The sequence below is a fragment of the Triturus cristatus genome, chromosome 6 (assembly GCF_964204655.1).
Source record: "Triturus cristatus chromosome 6, aTriCri1.1, whole genome shotgun sequence".
Taxonomy (NCBI): Eukaryota; Metazoa; Chordata; class Amphibia; order Caudata; family Salamandridae; genus Triturus; species Triturus cristatus.
In genome coordinates, this window is record NC_140589.1 from 1,352,180,392 (window position 1) to 1,352,200,522 (window position 20,131).

The 20,131-nt window shown below is 42.3% G+C and overlaps 1 protein-coding gene across 2 annotated transcripts in view; it reads left to right on the forward strand.

Annotated features, from left to right (window-relative positions):
• The window catches only part of LOC146821411 (uncharacterized), a 208,022-nt gene that overhangs the window by 176,384 nt on the left and 11,507 nt on the right, over positions 1–20,131 (forward strand). For both annotated transcript variants that reach the window (XM_085612354.1, XM_085612355.1), the window contains 2 exons: positions 7,064–7,169; positions 17,589–17,717. In XM_085612354.1, coding sequence (XP_085468480.1) covers positions 7,064–7,169; positions 17,589–17,717 — 235 coding nt within the window. The remainder of the gene's footprint in view (positions 1–7,063; positions 7,170–17,588; positions 17,718–20,131) is intronic.

Sequence of the window (20,131 nt, forward strand, 5' to 3'; positions counted from 1 at the left end):
GATCATCACATAATAACTTTCCAAATCCCCAGAGTATTAAAGAAAATCCACCTCAACCAATCAAACCCAAACAGTGGGTAAGGATCACAAAGAGCGTTGACAACGAGAAGCTTGCTTCGCTGTACAGGAGGGATCTTCCCCCTCCCAGAAACTTGACAAACGCTAGCGAACACACGGAGCACTACAATGCGAAGATGTCAGAGATAATGGACACTATAGCACTGTTAAAACTAAAACGAATTATGGACAAAGATAAAAATCCTTGGTTCAGCGGAGCACTAAATGAAGAGAGATGTAAGCTGAGACTAGCAGAACAGAAATGGAGACAACTACCATCATCCCCACAGCTAATACTTCTAAGAAAAACCAGAAATGCCTACAACAAAAATATTCTGAAATCAAAAAAAGAATTCTTCAGAACGGAATTGGAGAATGTGAAAAACAGACCTCGGAACCTCTTTGAATTGGTTAAACATCAATCGAACAAAACAGCCAAATCCGCATTAGAATCAAAATCTCAAATTAGCTGTGAAGAATTTGCAAATTTCTTTACATCCAAGGCCACATCCTTGGAATGTGAGCTCAGGACAGCAGCATTCTCCTTGGAGGCTTCACAACCAAGTGATTCATCACTGCTCAATCAGTCAATACCCAAAAATGAAGCTCAATGGTCCTCTTTTAAACTATATGACCACAACGACATCCGTAAAACCTTATCAGCCATTAAGCCTAACAACCACTACAACGATCCACTCTCTGCAAACTTTGTGCCGTACATTGACCAGGAGATCATCCCCAATTGAACATTGATAGTCAATGCTTCCTTGTCTCAAGGGTCCTTTCCAGACTATCTAAAGATGGGCCAAGTCATTTCCATCATAAAATACTCCGCCGTGCCAACATCTCATTCCACATGTACGCTGATGACACTCAGATTTACATAAAGATTTCCGATTTGGAGGAGATCATAACAATGAACAAGGCATTAAGAGCAACAAGGCTGTGGCTAACCAGCAATCAGCTTAAACTAAATGCTAAAAAAACAGAATTCCTCCTTAAATCCCCCTCCAAACGACCGCCCATTATAAAAGAATGGGCCAACTTGATCACCACACTCAACTGCACCCTGAACATTGTAGAATCAACGAAATCTCTAGGAATCACTCTAGACCAGAGCCTAAACATGTAATCACACATCAACACGTTGGCTAGAAATGCACGATTTCACCTTAGCTATATTAAGAAATTGAAACCATTAATTGAAGCAGCAGACCTCAAAATGGCACTTCAGGCATTAGTAATCTCAAGGATTGAATACGGATGCACAACACTTTCTAGGCTCCTCAAAATTGCAACAGCTCCTCTAAAAGCCTGCCTCAACGCAGCAACAAGGCTTATAACAGGTTCAGAAAAATTCGACCATATCTTTCCTCACCTGAAAGCGCTGAATTGGCATCCTTATGAAACCAGAATTCAGCTCAAATTGGCGTGTGTAACATACAAAGCGCTACACTTCAACTCACCAAGATATCTAGCTCAGAAATTATAGATTTCAGGGGGAAACAGACAATCCAGGAGCACCAGAGACTAGGGGCCATATGTATCAAAAAAGACTTTTGCGATTCTCAAATTGCGATTTTTAGCGAATCGCAATTAGAGAATCGCAAAATGCAATGTAAGTAGGATTTTCTAATAATTTAGCAAATCCTACATATTCGTTATTGGCGAATCGCAAATTGAATTTCGCAAATAAGGAATACCTTTTCATTCATTCCTATGGGCTAGGAGGCCCATAGGAATGAATGGGAAGACATTCTCAATTTGCGATTATCAATTAGAGAATCGCAAATTGAGAATGCAATTTCAGGGTTGCAAGGGTGCTAAAAGGACACTCTGTTGAACCCCTGAAATATGCATATGTGCACATTTTGCGCACATACATGCCCTAAGGGCATGTATGTGCGACATATGGCACATAGGCATTTTTAAAAAATCCAAAAAGTGCTTTTTTAAAGAAAATTGCAAATTACTACCAACTTGAAGTTAGTGGTAATTTGCACTTCCTTAAGGCCAAATAGCAAATTTCCGGTGCTTCCAGAATTGCATTTAAGGAATCGCACTTTGCAATTCCTTAATTGCATTTGCAAAATAGAGAATTGCAAATTTTGCAATTCTCTATTTTGCAGTGGCCTTTTGGGATGATACATCCCAAAAGGCTTTTTTCCAATTCGCAAACGGGCCGATTCTGAGAATCTGCACGTTTGCAAACGGGAAAAAGGCTTGATACATATGGCCCCTAGTGCTGAAGCCACCGATTTTCCGCAGGAAAAAAAACTTATGACGGAGCGTTCTCAGGTGCGGCACTGAGAATATGGAATTCGCTACCTCCCAGCATCAGAAGGTTACCCAACCCCGCAAGATTCAAGAATGAAACCAAGATCTTTCTAATGAGCAAATTCCTACTGTAACCAATGCAGAACAACCACATAAGAGTCGCCTAAACCCTCTTGCTTAGAGACACGAGATTTTTGCGAAGATCCAATTTCACCTGTTTAATATAGGTTCTTGTTTCCCTTGATGATATGGTTCCTCGAGACTTACATTCTGTGAATGTGCTAAAGTATTGTTTATTGAGTGAAATGGCTGTGACAACTTTGAATTGGACATTAATATGTTAAATGCTATCCAGAGTATTGTACTAAAGATAAAGTAATCATGTCCTGTACTGTGAAGTGCTCTGATACCCCATGGGGCCAAGTTCGCACTATACAAAACACTGAATAAATGAATAACTAAATAAATAAATGATATCACTCATGATATCACTGATGACATCATCCACAAAATCACTAACGCACCCACTCACACCCCATAGAATGTTTTATACACCCACTCATACAACCATTCACAAATCCATTTGTAGACCAATAGCAGTACTTACACACCCACTCCCTGATTCATAGATTTACACACAAATCTACTCACTCACCCATACAGCCACTCATACATCCACTCACTCTCTAATACAGCCACTGACATATCCACTCATATACCCATACTGAGTCAGTCACCCATGGGAGCTACTCATACAACCAATAACTCACCCATACAGTCAGCCACACAGCCACTTACTCACCCATACAGTTACACACAGACACCCACTTACTTGCTCATACATATGCTAACGTACTCACCTATACAATCACTGACACAATCACACACTCACTCATACAGCCACTCTCACATTTACTCACTCACCCGTTCAGTCTCTCATATACCCTATCACTCACCTATACTGCCTTTCACATACCCCGTTACCAACCCATATACCACTGATGAATCCACTCTCTCAGCTACACAGCCATACATACACTCACTCACCCATACAGCTCCTCACACACACACCCACTAACCCATACAGCCACTGACTCACCCACTCACTCCTCCATACAGGCAGTCACACACATCCTGACCCACCCACTCAGACACTCATACAGGTACTCAACAAATCAATCAGACAACCAATCAGTCACCCATACAGCCACTCACATACCCACTCACACACTCATATAGCCACTTAGACACCAACTGACAGGCTGATACAAACATTCACACAACCAGTCACTCACCCATACATTCACCTAATCACTCACTTATACAATCAGTCACGCACCTATTGAATCATCCATACAGACACTCCTACACCCACTGATTCACTAATACACCTTGATATATACATTTTTACACTCATAAACATTTAAACATTTTTAAAACACTCAGTCTCTGGATGATGCCATCAGTGATGTTATTTAAGGTGTCAAACAGTGATGACACTGACCATGTCATGAGAGATGTAATATGTGAGGGCATAAGCAGTGCATTGCGGGGGCGCGAGTTATAGTTAGCTCAGTTAACTACAACTGCTGAATTTCACTGGTATTGTACGAGCGAGTGAAACTTGAGCCTAACTATAACACCCCTCTAACCTTTGTTTTTTTTTCCAGTGAATATATATATATATATATATATATATATATATATATATATACACACACACACACACAAACCTTTATACTTACCTTAAATGCGTGGTAAAGGCATGCATTGTAAATCTGTATGCAATGTAAAAAATTGCAGTGTAAAAAATGTGTGGTAATGGTACTGCGTCGTAAAAAACCTCAATGTAAAATATAAAGACTGTGGTGTAGGCACTGGGGAAAGAGCAGCAGCTGGTCTGCTGATAGAGATGCTCTGCAGTGACAAAGTCCGCCATCGACCACGCCAGAGTAAAGGAACGAGCAGAACAAAGGCTGACCACGTCAGGGCACAATTGTATGCACGGGCGGGTTATTATACAGCGCTCGCAATTTTGGACATGCTTATTCCTTTTGGCGAGATCGTCACACTGGGCACTTTGAGAGGAATCTTGATTGTCAGATTGGGAGAGGAAAAGCATTGACTTTTTGAAATTTTTCTGTCCTCTCTCAATTGCTACATCAGTCAGCCAATGAGATCCCTCCATACAGATATTTAAACACCACCCCGCTAAAAACCTCACTTTTGGACTATCCAGCTGAAAACCGGCATTGATAAAGGCATCCGCCGAAACGCGTCTGCCAGGAGCTGTTACATGAGGACAACGCGCTTATTTATTGAGTGTGAATGGAGGCATTAAATCTTACTGCAGAGCATCTCCAGCATGTGTCTGACTCGTTTTTTAAGGCGAAAAACGGGACTGTTGCTGTACATATGGCGGTAGGTCGGATCCGCATTTCAGACACGCCTCTTGATCTGGAGCTCCACGCATTGCCGACAAACTTTATGGTTAAGTGCACGGACTGCACAGCGTGGCGCCCCCCCAGCCTGGATTGTGGTGTAGGCACTGGGGAAAGAGCAGCAGCTGGTCTGCTGATAGAGATGCTCTGCAGTGACAAAGTCCGCCATCGACCACGCCAGAGTAAAGGAACGAGCAGAACAAAGGCTGACCACGTCAGGGCACAATTGTATGCACGGGCGGGTTATTATACCGCGCTCGCAATTTTGGACATGCTTATTCCTTTTGGCGAGATCGTCACACTGGGCACTTTGAGAGGAATCTTGATTGTCAGATTGGGAGAGGAAAAGCATTGATTTTTTGAAATTTTTCTGTCCTCTCTCAATTGCTACATCAGTCAGCCAATGAGATCCCTCCATACAGATATTTAAACACCACCCCGCTAAAAACCTCACTTTTGGACTATCCAGCTGAAAACCGGCATTGATAAAGGCATCCGCCGAAACGCGTCTGCCAGGAGCTGTTACATGAGGACAACGCGTTTATTTTTTTATATAAACACAGGTATCAAATAGCTAGAAAACCACAAATTTAAAGAGACATCAAGCAGTACACCCCGTAACGTAGAATGAGCCTTCATCAAAGTTAGAGAAATGAACGATGCATGCAGCTTCGCCCATGGGCAAAATTTAATTTTGTCTTTTCCCACGTGCCTTCTCCCCATTAATAAATCTACAGGTCCTGGCTGCAGTCTGGTCCTTTCTGCTGCCTCTGGTTGGTAGTACCATAGACTCACCTCACAGTAGTGCCAGCACTGGTCAGAAAGACAGACCAAAATATTCTGACAGACTGAAACCTGTCTGGGGTTGACTATTAAAAACCTGGACCTCACCAAATCCCCTGGGAATCATTCACCAGTAAAACTGTAAAATAACAAATGTAGGTACTGGTCCCTCCCATCTAAATGGATTGGGGCTCTCTGCCAACATTGAAAAGGCTTGTTAAACAGTAGAGGCACTGACACACACCACACGTTCCTCAGTGACTTTGCATTTTAATTGAGGGACTAAAAGTCTGAAGCAGTCAAGGAAGGAACAAGATAGAATAACATGTATTACCTGAACATCTTGAGTAGAGCCTGTGAGAGGAGAGTTCCGGATTCACATCAACGTTCTGCCTATCTCAAACAGTCCTAGAAAATGTAATTGCAGACTCAGTCTATATTGTGCTAAATGCTAGCTTTGCCTCTGGATCTGGTTTATTGGCAAATTAGATGCTTTACAGAGAAAGTTACAACCAAATTAAAGATAGGTTTGACGGAAATAGAGCAGGTAGCCACATACTGCCCAACTACAGAAGGATTAGAACTGATAGACAGCACTCATAATATTTTTAACCCTTGCTTAGGAGCCCTGATTAAATGGTAATCAACATCATCTAATAAGGGGATGAAGGGTAAAATCAAATTGATGTGGGAGGCAGGAAGGAGATGCAGTACCAGAGGAAGTAAAAGTCTGAAAAATAACTTTTAGACAATTTCATCTACTATAAGAATCTTGGAAGCAGCCAGCAAAATTGAATTGAAGAGACTAAAGCAAATAATGATTTTGAACTCAGAGCTTAATGGATAAAACACTGGGGCGAAAGGGGCACTGAATCTACAAAATTCATCAAAGAAATGTAAAAGATGCCCCATTTTAAGATATAATATTTAAAAGAAGAATGAAAACAAACTGAGCCTCTCTTTAGCCGAAAACTTGTGGTTGAGGTTTGAGGGAAGTTTCATGACGTGCAATGAAGTCACAAAGATCCCTCAGTTTGGCTTTTTTGTTTAAGGCATTTTTCAAGTAGGGTATTAATTTGTGGGCATCCATATGAAGGATGAAAGGGCTTCTGTGTTTCCATTCACATTTCAGTAAGCAACAATGAGATCAAATATATGTACACCTTTTTTGCTTGCTGCAAAATGCGTTCAGAATATTAGCCTCTAAGTTGCCATGTCTCCCAGTATTTGTAAATATCACTCCTCCATTCTTTTGATCATTAATTATAGCCATACTGTTCAGGCACATACATGTTGTGGATTTTGAGATTGTAAAGTAATTAGAACACCTCAAACATTAACATATCTAGGTTAATATATTGCCTGCACTTGATGCTTTATATGCTACCTTGTCTGTTCGGTATTAGTGTCCGTAGTATGGACCCTATTAACCTCATCTATAACTTATCAAGCCTGTCCATCCTATGTAAAAGGCCTTTATTTTGTTCTCACTATGTTTTATACAGGGAACATCAACACCAGCTAGAAGCACTAAGAAAAGAATTAAACCAATTATCTGATGAAGCACAATTATTAAGAATTAAATTAAAAAGAGAAGAAATCTACAAGCGGGTGAGTGTTCTAATACATGTACTCATGGTGATATTTTATGTGTAGAATCTCTTTGATGTTGTGGTTCTTCTCATCTGTGGACAAAGCCCAAGTGATCAAAACCATCCTTTAGCAAATCATCATATGGGTGGGTCACTTAATGCTGGATCGTTGATTCACAAATATGTGACCTAGACTACTCTAATGAACAGTGAAGGAGGTCCCTCACGCCATAATATTGAATCTCTGTAAGCAGGCTTATTTATTGATGATAGACAGTAGTTCTCACTTTGGATTCACTGGAATAAGTGACACTTAAATGAGGGAGTTCCTAGCACACACCCCTCGGTTATTCCCGTAGTGGTCTTACTAAGTAAAACAACCCTTAATCAACCATGTCCCCAGCTTGTGTGTGAGCAGGAAAGACTTCTCAGTAAGGGTGTGCATAGCTTTTTTAATGATGCAATCAAGGCCTTGCTAAAATTCCTTATTGTGGCGGCTTCTGTGTAGATTGTGGAGTTTTATGCATTTCCTTCAATTTTGTCTGTACAAATATTTTTATCCTGCGCTTATCCTGCACTTGTATGACATTACATTTTCTCTCAAGTTGTACTAAAGTGATGCACTTTTTTCTTGCAGTTGTCAGTAAGCATCTATTTTCTTCTACTCCAGAAAAATAGAAAAAGCCCTGTCTTTGTAAATATTCAAATGGCAATCTTTGTTTCTAATTTAGGCCCAAATATGCATTAAACAATACTTGGGGTTGGATAATCTTTCAGGTTGTAACAGAAGCTTTTCATGGTACGGGCGCCATATATCTTAGGAGGAGGATACAGCATTATGCGTCTCAAAGAGCCTTGAGGTCCTCCGTGCAGTCTCTGATGTCCATTCCTAAGTTTGCCCGCTCTCGTGTGGGCGGTCACTCCTTTCAAGTGCTGGCTGCCCGCTCATGGAACTGTCTGCCTCTACCCCTTAGGCAGGCCCAGGATCTGCTTACTTTCAGGAGACAGCTAAAAACCTCTCTTTTTTTTTTTCTGGCTACGGGCTCGGGTGCCTGTCTTCGGTGGTCCTTTCAGTGCCGGGACACTGGAGTAGCTGTGCGCTTTACAAGTACCTATTTTAATTTCATATATCAGCAGATGCCCCCTTCTGCCTCATTCACAGTTCCTATGCCTCTTTTAAAGGCCGGAGAACAGTTTTGTCTCTGATAGCAGAGTCTCGAGGCTCCTCAATTGGAAACAACCTGTTGACAGCCCAATCACAACAGTACTACCAATGTAAGAACATCTGAAGATCCACCCTATTTAGGATGGCCTTCAGACGCTTGTGTTTCCAAAACCGGCCAGCCATCTGGGCCATCAATGAACCCCATGCAATGGAAGAAAGCTCCTAGCACATCTGGATCAATGCTGTTCTGCTTCATATACATAAATGACAACTTTTTTTTCTTTGAAACAAAATCACTGCCAGATGAGTGACATTGCAGCCCTTCTCGGGTAATATTTTAGTATTTCCACTATGCAAATATATTTGTGCTGGAAATTGCTTCTTTCTTTACTGATAAATTTGGGTTTTTGTATGTTAAATTGTGCCATAAAAGCCAACTGGATCATGTGCACGTTGCACGCAAGACAAAGCAGATTTCTTTCACAAGGTATGGACCTGCCCCATCATCGCACGATACTGGGAATCCATAGAGAGGGAACTGGCAGAGGTCCTGGGATGGGAGGTCCCACATACTCCACTAAACGTGCTCCTGGGAATCACGGATGGCTTAGACGGATCTAGATTCGACATTCTGAAAACAGCTATGATAGGGGCCAAGAGGGACATTGCTGCCAACTGGATAAACCCTGCCCCACCCACTATAACGAAATGGCGCCGGGGGGTGGACTGGTGCGCAGCACAAGAGAAACCTATGTATGATGCTAGGTGGTGCCCCACAAAACACCGTAAAGTCTGGGGCAAATGACTGGGGCAAATAGAGTAAGAACCTCACTTTAGGAATATGAGCTGTGTGAGCAATTCACAAAACTATGTATCTCAGGTGCATTTTATGTTTATGTAACATGATGACGTCCAACAGTTGCTGTGAAATACTGCATTTGATTATTGCTGATTTCTCCTGTTTTGCAAAACCTATAAAATTGATTATCAAAAAAATTAATTGTGCCATAAGTGGCAATATTCCATGGCAATTTACAAGCTCTCAAGATCGTAGCTTTTCTGTTATCGTTGATTCATTTGTGAAGGGTCATGATTTTTTTTTTTTTAATTCTTATGTTTGGGATCTAGGACCTTCCAGAGAGTGATCATCAGCTACAATGTACAATAATTGAATTTCCCAGCTGTTCCACTAACAATACAATAGACTAAGGGCCTGATTTAGATCTGGGCGGCCGCGTTACTCCGTCACAACGATGACAGATATCCCGTCTGCCAAAATTATAAATCCCATAGGATATAATGGGATTTATATGTCACCGTTGTGATGGAGTAACCCATCCGCCAAGATCTAAATCAGGCCCCAATTAACATAACTATCTACTGATAACAGCGCAAGTGGAAAAAGCAATGCTTAATTTGTGCTGGTGTTTTCACATGTTGTGCACAGCAAAAAGGTTTTTAGCTTGAGACTCTTCCTGCCAGTGTGCAACAGTTGCCCCTCCTAAAACTATTTTGGGGCCAGGTGCCTATTTGTTTCTTACAATTCAAGCACTGTTTGACAGTCTTGCTATCCAAGCTCTTTCAGTGAAGATACTTGGCCACAGAAAGAAGGCGGAATTTAATTATGGTGTTGTTAATCTTAGCTTAAGCCATTGGAAAGAATGAGGAGATTACAGAAACGTCCTAGAAATACAATATAGAGCAAATCTATGCGTGAAAAGAATTAGGGTTTGCCTAACAGAATGAGGAGGCTTTTAATTCTGGAAGTAGAGGTTGAACAGTAGGATCCCAGAAGTTACATTATTGATCGACTTACACAGGCCTTTCCTCTTGGAAGGGGCATTTTGAAGGTGAAAAGCAAAGAGCCATCTTTATCCTCTGCACAAATACTAAAATGGATGAGTATTTCAAGCTTTTGTGATCAGAATATTCTGCTTTTGAAAAAACTGTGTGCAGCAACTACTCTTCTTTTCTTTGACAGGCTTAATTTTTTTTCAGCTTTTCAGTTTGTGTGGGGTGTCTCTCCCCTAACATGACATCCACCTCATACGATCTGTGTTGTCCTTTATGTGCGTTTCACCCACATGCCAATATCCCTGTTCCAAGCAACGCACAACCGTGTGATACAGTTATATGATGACAGTTGGGGAAAGGAGGGGGGTTTCATATTACAATTGCATTGCTGTGTATCTTTCCCGAGGTGGGACTTTCTTAATTTTTGTCATAGTTATCAGCCTGTTGGTTATTTGTTACATACACCATTACATTAATTGTGGTAACAGTATGTGTTTTTTGTCTCCCACACTAGTGGATGCCTCTACCCTTAATAAGACTTAATTCCGACACACAATCTAGTCTCTTGCCTGAAACGTGCACATGCTATTGTCAAATGTATTCCTTTCTGTAGTCTTGATAAAATGCAATAAAGATTGTGTTAAAAAAAAGTCAAGTCAAGTGCCTAGGCTTTCCCAAGGCAAAGGATCTCCTTTGTTTTGCCATTGGAGAGTCACCTTTATAAAAAAGAGATGGTGAGTAACAGCAGGAGAGTAGAAAAGAATCCAATTCTCACCAGTGACATAGCACAGCAACTAAAAGTATGTCCCTAGAATGTTAAGGGTTTACTGAACAAAAGTTAAAGAGCAAAGATTTTAGAGCATATTAAGCTTTTTGTATGCAGTGTGGTCTTTGTCCAGTAGTCTCACTTGGGAACAAAAGACGTAAAGCTGTATGAACAGAGTTGGGTATCAGAACAGATTGAAAGTTTCCATGTTTATACTTATGTGTTCAATATTTTGTTCTCATCTACTTTCAAGACGGGGATTATTGAGATGGCCCTGCATTCATGGCCTCCTTCACTAGTTCAGACAAAAAGTTCTTTCATTTCTTTTAGAGTGTTCTGGGTCAAATGATGATGAGGCTGTGTCCATTGTGAAGTTTCAAGCAACCTTATTCAATTACAATTCTAGTGTCATGTATTTTAGGTGGCAATGCTAATCATCCTCTTGAATGTGACCAGACCAAATCAATGTTAAATCTCAAGCAGCTACTCTTGGAAACGTCTCACTGGATCAAACTTGGGGTGGTGTAAAAAACAGATGAGGCAACTGCTGGATCTTAAGGACATTTGGCGAATGAGTAGCTTGGCTTCTCTTGGCTTTCCCTTGTAATTTCACAGGCATCAACCACACTGTAGTTCGGTTACATGTTTTCTACATTAGTTAATATTCATATGGGTACAGCTCAGGCTCAAGGTATAGCACATCATTAAATTGTTTTGCTGACTTTAAATCAAAGTCATGAAACACAGTTGTAGGGGTGCCTTTTGGGACTTTGAAGAACATATGACCTGAGGGTATTCAGGATGTTAAAACTTGTTTTTCATTGTTATGGCTGCCAAAAGAGATCTCATAGGTATTTGTATGCTTTGGGATTCTAGTAAATCTTTCTGAAAAGGGGTCATGCAACAGACAAGAACTCTTCATCTAAAAATCTAATGTGGGAGATGGAGTTAATATGGGACTAGCCATTTAGTGCACAATCAATCATTTGGTGGTTGCTTTGAAGGATTTATTGTCTTAAAAGATTATCTCATTAAGAAGAAGCAGGGGAGTAATGTAGCCAAATTAAAATCGACAAACAGTAATGCAGAGCTAATCTTGACAAGGCTTATATATATTTAAATAACATCTTGAGAGTTCAAAGAGAGGCCTAGTCCAGCCCATAACATTAGACTGTTTAAGACGATAATTTAAAAAACTAGCTTTATACAAAGCTTTTCAATGCCACACAAATTTTTCTACTAGATATTGTGTGCTTGCTTGCTTTTGAGTACTTTTCAGTTTTGTTTGCCCAAACAAATGTATCCCAGATCCTACTATGGAAGTTGATATTTCATTGTTCCCATGTAAGTAAAGAATCATGTTAAAAGGAAGTGATTTCACACTATTTTTATTTTAAGTGTTGATTCGAAAAAACAATTCTGAAGATTGTATTGACTGTTTGGTTGTGATACTGCGTGGTCTTAGAAAATATCAACTAGCATAGATTTCTTACAGGTGGAAGACAAACATTCAAAATCATTATTATTGATCAATACAATAAGCATTGTACTTCAGGGGACGTAATATTGAAAGTGCCCTGGGGGTGGCAGATCCTTGAACTGCCCCTTCTCTAAACAAATCACTCAGTTGCACTCTCAAGAGTATCTCATTTACATCTGGGTGTGGCCCCATGCAAATAAATCCTTTGCGCCCTGCCTTTTTTCCAATTGCGCAATCGTGGATGCACAGGCAAGGAGGCTGTCAAGAGGCGCACTGACTGTTTGCCACAAAGAGATGTTTCAAGCCTTCACTGATGTGATGATGTACTGTTCCTAGTGCAGGTACCAGTTTGCACTTTCCCAGGGAATATTGCATTTGCTGGGATACTGCTCACTGTCCCACAATGCACCCGGCACACACACCTGGAACAGTGCACTGCAGCAGTAATTTGGCACCAAGAGTCAATGCCCTTGACTATATTTAGAATTGATTTCGAGAAGGCATTTGATTGTTTCCCCACTAGTTCAGTCACATATAAACAGCGAGAGAATGGACTGTTGTGATTCGTCATAAAATGCTGTTAATTAACCGTAGCACCTAATTCTATGGTACCTGTGCAGTATTTAAAAGGGGAGAAAATAATTTCTATTTCAAGGCAAGGGAAGTGAAAAAGGGAGATAGAGGTGAAAGGACAAACGTGATGGGGAAAATGTGTGGGTAAACCACAACCCCGTTAGTTAAACAAACCTTAAAGATAGCATAACTTCAGAACTTCAGAACCCCTTTCAGAGGGTCACAGGGCACATATTGGCTACTGGGCCTAACCGTGGTGGTTGATGCCTTTTACTCCTGATGTCCTGGACCCGGCCTACCGTGGGTCCTGAGCAACTGGGCCAAGTACCCCTTCTACATTTGACTCTCAGTGGTAGCTGGGGTCGGGCAGTCAAGGCTCCCTTGGGTAGGGATGTAGATACAGGTCGGTGAACACGACTCATAACTCAAATTGCAAATGCTACAAACAAATCAATGTGCAGTCAAATACTTGCTTTTATTAGAAAAGTTGTATTTTATTTCTAATTGTACACATGCTAAGGGAATATGGCATTCGGAAGCAACAATACAATCTCCTTTGAGGTCGGGCTCTAGTAGTTGTCTGGCAAATCCCTGTACCTCCCTCCTTCGTGTAACGTGTTCAGGGTTATTCCGCGTTCACTGGTAGCCACATCAGGGAATGCAAACTAGCGGTGTCCTTTGTGGTGTCTCTGTGAACCTTGAGGACTGCGTCAGGTGTAGATCATGGGGTGTGGGCTCATCCTGCTGTTCACAGCAGTTCTCCTTCGGTCTAGGTGAGTGGTACTCGCAGTCCCTCCTTTCCTTAGGCAATTTCCCTCACTCTGATGGTCTCTCCTGGCAAACGGGGTCGCCAATCTCGGAAGACACAGGTCCTGTGCACATGGCCCAAACTCAGTTCACCGGTGACCCCCTGTGGCATATCGGGTCAGAGCTGTGTTGGTGCTTCCCGTCCAATACTTCCGATACAGCTCAGAACAATGCTGCCCTCACCTGGCATACAAGGTTCTCAGAGCAGATAGTGCACACAGACAAAGGCCAGATTGGTGCACAGCCTCACACCTCAACCTGAATGCTCGTGCTGTGCTCCCCACTAGACCTCGCTCCCTTCATCGCTCGTCTCCCTGACAGGGCACACTGGTCTTTGCAAGCAGGCAGGCAATGGTGCTCCAGGCTTTAGAGCAGGTGCTTTTGGTGTCTGGGGTGATGCCTCCTCACTCAATAGGGACACTACCAGGCCTTTGCTCCCAGTCTTGGTCACAGGCAGAAGTCTTCTAGAGCTTCCCCTTCTCACACAGCCTGTCAGGCTGCTTGGTAGATGACACATTTTTGGGGGCTCAATCTCCCCTTTATAGTTCTTTACTAGACACCAAATGTAATTTAGGGTCTGAGTCTTTGAAGTTTTATGTAAGGTTCTGCTTCTTTTGAAGGGGGCTCTTCTCCTTTTCATCTTCCTTTATGAAAGATGTCTGTCACAGCAGGCATGGCTCTGAAGCTGATTGTCCTCAACATAATTTATGGGAGTGACCAGAGTTCAGACCTGGATGTCAGCCACAGTGATATGTGCATTAAAGGGTTAATCCCAGAACCCCACCTAACTCTTTATAATTCCCTTATCAGCCCCAACCCCCTTCCGGAAATGTGTCCAGGTCCCTTCCTTGTGATTTATCATTGAATCAAAGAGCAGTCTTTCGAAATGTAGAGGGATTCTGCTCCTTTTCTTCAGTGTGTCCCTAGCCAGCTCACATGAATGCCGCAATCCACAAGTCTGTCTGGGGGGATTCCTCGCCTCCTCATGTCTTCACCAGGCAGGCCTGGGTTTCCCAAAATGGAACCCAGGGTCCTTCATATATTTGACCCTTGCAGGCACATTTACTCAATGTAGATTCAGAGCACACTTTCTGTTCAGCTCCAGTACCTCCATGCATTGTACATGTGCCTGTACACGTGTATTCAATATACACATTCAATATGCGTTCATGGTTCAGTACTAAAGCTTTCCTATATTCAAAGGAGGTGAGCTTATTTTCAAACACACGCACTGCCAGCATACATACTCACTATGTGAGCGCTGCAAATCTCTTCACCCTTCATGTATTGTACTTCACACAAGCACATATACATCCAACATAAGGGGCCACTGCGCACACACTGTACAGCACTCCGTCTCTCATGTAATTCATTCCTCTCAGCAATACATACATCCAGCACATGTACTAACCACACATCGACTGCACAGTACTGCTCTATCCTTGTATTGTATCCTCCCCAGGAAAATGTACAATTAACGCAGACTGTACTTCTGTGCTGTGCAGCACTCCACATCTATCTGATGTTAGCCAAGGGTGAGTTGAGCACACAGCAGCGGAATGTCTAAAAAGGTAAGTGAGCCTGTAGTCTTCACTCCAGTGACACAGGGTGAAAAGGTCTGGTTCACAACTACTTATCTCTACACAGTATGCTGCCACCTCCGCACTTGTGATGCTTAACTCCTGGTGAAGGAGGTAGCATTCCACCACTATGAGGGTAGCGCTAAGCATGCCCTTCCAGGTCCAACAAGACCGCAATCTGTGAGACCATGTCATGGTGCACACACATGATTTGTGTTTCGCATATGACAACCAAAATCAGTATTAGTGATCCGGACTACAGTCCAGTTGGGCACTCCAGGCAGTTGAACACGTCTTTACCATGTAGAGGACTTTTCCGTCCCAATACAGAGTTTATAAGGATATCAAGTGAGTAATTACCACTGTTGACCAGATAATTATGGGTCAGGAGTTTGAGACAGACTGATATGAAATTATTGTGAAATGGGCAACACCCAGATATCAGATTTATAGTGAAATTATGCATTGTGGAGGTTTGGAGACGCTTTCCTCTTTCTATTTTCTCAGTCTTTCTTTAGGAAACTCTGCAAAGAGTTGGCATTCCAGCCTAATTTCTATAGGCTTTAGACGGTCTGTACTCAGGGTGCAGTGGTAAAGTGGTGATTTATGGATGTTTATCTGTTATAGCTGAGTGGGTTCATACGGCACGCTTATCCCTAAAAAGGTTTTGGGGGAGGAAATGATAAAAAAAAAGTACCTGCTTATTTGGTGTGTAATGCAAACAGGGTATCAGGATTTTAACCTAACAGATCCACAACTGCTATTTTTGTTGTAAAGTTTCAAGAACTATAGATAGGGTTAGTATGACTCAATCTATCAAATAACTTTATTCGCAATTAGTAAATGCATAAAATTGCAAGTAATTTTCACAGTACAAATTGATCGAGGAATAATTCAAAACAGTTAAAAATAAATGTTATGCATTTTCCTTTTAAAATATCAAAGTTTACACAAATCCACATTTCTAAAACTAGCAGCTATTCATTATAATAGGAATATTTACAATAATCAATTTACGATGGCATCGCCCTCACATAGGCCTTTCCTTATTTCTTTGACAGTTTCTAGTTAGCGTATTTAATATCTAGCAGCAGTTCAATTAAAATAAATATTAAAAATTGACAGTGGTTAGTAGAAATAATCACATAAAACAACACCCCTGTCTGTAGATCTTTTCCTTGTCCAAAGGATTTATTATGACCTCAATTCCGCTATGGCGGAGTGATCATTTCTTTGGACTGGGTTGAGTTCTTTAGTCTGAACTATGTCATCCTCTTGCATAAGGTGCTTGAAGAGTTTGCAATGTCGAATAAGTTCTATTTTTCAATAATTGGGCTGATTTTCTTGGTAAAGGTCATTGTGATTCCCTAGACAATCTTTTGTTATGTAGTTTGAAGCCATTGGTCTCAATATAATATAAATAAAAATAGGGAGTAAAACAAATGAATTAATTTGGGCTATTGAACTGAAGATATGTTTTTTGTGTTCATTTGCTAGAAAGTATTATTGTAACGACCTGACATTATCTGTCATTCATCTGCTTCATTTGCCTCGTTGTTTAAGGAATGCTGCCAATTTACTTTTTCCAATGGTTCAATAAGACACATTTCGGGAAGGATTAACTTTTATTTCCCAAAATACTTTACCTTATCTCTTCTGGAGCAACTGTGGCTAGGTTTGTTAAGATTTTACATACTCGTATAAAGCATGTGGCTACTCTTGCTGTCACATTGGCGTTTATCTAACTCATGTTTGCCTCAGCACTTTATTTAACCAAATAATAACCTAGTTTCAATTGATATGAATGTGATGCTCCTATGTCTCCAGGGAGATCTGAAATAAAAAGTTTGAAAAGGATTGACCCTACCTAACTCACCGGATCAGGGAGTAAGGCTTTACCAAAAGTGCCTTCTTTGCCATATGGGTGGGGGCTACTTTTCAATTGTGATTGAAAAATTGCGGAATGCGAATGACACAATTATATTTCTATCTGAAAAAAAGTGGAAGACATTGCCTTTGTCAGATAATGTGTTCCTTCTGTCCATCTCCTTTCCCCCGCCCCAGGACATCCAGGAAGTATGAGGGTACCCTGTAAATTAAATTCAATGCAAATGAAATAAGATCAAATTTAGTGGAAGAAGATATAAGAATTAAACTTCTGCATTTTTTCAAACTGTAGTCACAACATTGTTCAAGGATTGGTTCTTGTTTTAAAATAGGATCAAGTATAACCATAACCAGAATTTATTTTTAACCCATCTGTTTTTTAATAGGTATGTATGAATTGCAAGACGCTCACAGAAAATCTAGAAGATGCAATTGTACAGTTAAGAAGGAAAGACAAAACAATTGAAGAACTTCAGTCTGTTTGCAAGAAGTTTGAAAGTCAACTATTGGCACAGGTAAATACCACCAAACAATTACTTTTGTTCTCTTGCTTTATCACAAAACAAGCACTTTGTTTAATTTTAGTTTGCCATTATGTTACTTTAAAACATGTAAGCTACAAATTGCAAATGACTGTTAAAAACAGCACAGAATCCATGCAAAGACAGTTTCATGTGTTGTTATGGGGCACCTTCAGGCACAATCTGGGGATTTTGCCAGGCAGGGGTGTTGTGAACACCTCGCTGTAGCAGATACCAGGAGTGTCTCATGCCGGGGAAAAGAGGTGGACGGGGTCAGGGAGGGGGGCAATGGGGGACCATGGAGACAAATTGAAAAACAATTAAAAAGAATGTACCTGCGCCCTCCATGATCGCGTTGCTCTCTTCTGCTGACTTCTCCTTTCCACTGCCAGGTGGGCACAGGTTCCCAGCCTGCCCTGCGGCCAATCCTGAAGCTGCTCTCATCATGAGAGCAGCTACAGGATTGGCCTGAGCGCCTATGATTTGCACTCCGGGACAGACTTGGAGCCTGTGCCTGCTCTCTCCACCCCCTGCAATGCAACTGGGGTTGGAGAGAGCCAGTGCGCATGTAGGTTTGGCTGGCCTGAGGCTGCCGGTTGAACCCACATGCCCATTGAAGGCAGTGGCCAGCACTCCCCACCAACCCTGTCACCACCCTGAACCATTGACAGCTCGCATAGGGCGTACTGCGGGTGGTGGATGGGCAGGGTGGGGGGGTGTAGTAAACTCGGATATACGACGGAATGGAGGAAAGTAATTATTACATTCCTCCGTACCGCCGTATGTCCGAGTTTACTACCCCCCACCCTCCCCAGCCCACAGCACGCCCTATGTGAGCCGCCACTGCCCTGGCCCCTTCCCCAAGCCTGGGCACAAGGAAAAATAAAACAATAAAAAAACGGGTCTTTAAAACCGTTTTATTATTGTTTTATTTTTCACACTTTTAAAAGTGCTGGCGGGGGGGATGATCCTCCTCCATAGCGGAGGAGCCACGGCTGGCAGCTACAGCATGGTTGGGGTCCTTTACTGGCCTCTTCGGTCTCAACTCGACAAACAATGGCTCATCATTATTTATGCGTTTTTATATAGTGCATACTTTAAACGAAGGTGTCAGAGCGCTTTGCAATAGAACCAGTTACATTACTTCAGAGTACATTAATTACATAAAAGATACGTAACAGATAAACTCTAAACTCAAAAAGAATGATAGTAAGTGACGATACATATGTCTACTACAGTTACCCGTGCGTGGTTAGAGTTACAGATATACAAGTTGCAAATTCACTCAAGATTACATATTAACAAAAGTTGACGCGATTAGGGTTGGACGAATATATATTACATATTTACAGAGCATGATCTTCTCGCCATTGCTGTGGTTCTTGTGGTGATCATTTAGCCAGGCCTTCAGGGTGCTGTTGCTCTCTTGGGTGGTATTCTTGGGCCTGGTGGGATCCCCAAACTAGAACTGGCCATAGGAGTAGAAGGCCGGGTGGTGGAGGGCGGAAGTGATGGTGATGGGCTGGACCCCGGGACTGTTCTTGAGCGCGTACTGGGCGCGAGCTATGGGAAGAGGGATAGCTCGGCACTGTAGGGTATGAAAGCTTCATAGCTGGCAAAGGACAGTTTGTATATGTAGGCGAGCTAGTCATTGGTTTGCAGGACTACGATGCTGTGGGTGAGAGGCTGGGGTAGTGGGGACTGGCCAGTCTGCGGTGCGCCGCTTGATGGCTTTGATGCAGAGAGACTTGGGCAGCGCAAACAGGCGGAACAGGCAGCCAATACTATTAGTGGCAGGAGAGACAGCCCTGATAAACTAGCCCGACTATAGATGAGTCTCAGGATCACCATAGGGAACACTGTTGGATCCTTCATTCAAGATGCATCAGTCTCAAAGATGGAGGAGGGCAGCATCAGGCTCACCTCTTGAGCCTACACCCCTCCCGCTTTTCCACTTACCCGACAACTTGCTGATCCGGGCGCTCTGAAAGGGGTCAGATGTTCTCCACCCTTGTTGTCGTGGTTGCCTCAATGCTCCTGGGAGATTGAGAATGGTTTACGGCACCAAGGGCCCGCTCAGCACCACGTGAGGCTGGTAGCTGAGGAGTGTGGTAGTGGAAACATGGCTGCCTCATTCACTTTATCCCCCACTCTGTCAAGTCGTAAGCGGGCAGGGGAGCAACTGGCGCATCATCAGGGAACCCCTGCCATAGGTAAAGTATTCAGGCTCAGGTTGACGTTCCTCAGAGAGGGAACAGGTTGTAATGGGACAGCAGGGCGGCTGTCCGCAGGTACCCAGCAGGGAAAATCTCCTGGACTTTTTCACCACACCCCGGTCTTGACTCTGATCCCTGCTATGTTACTGTGTTGCCCTGGATGCTGTTCTGGGCTCTGTCCACAGCTGCTTT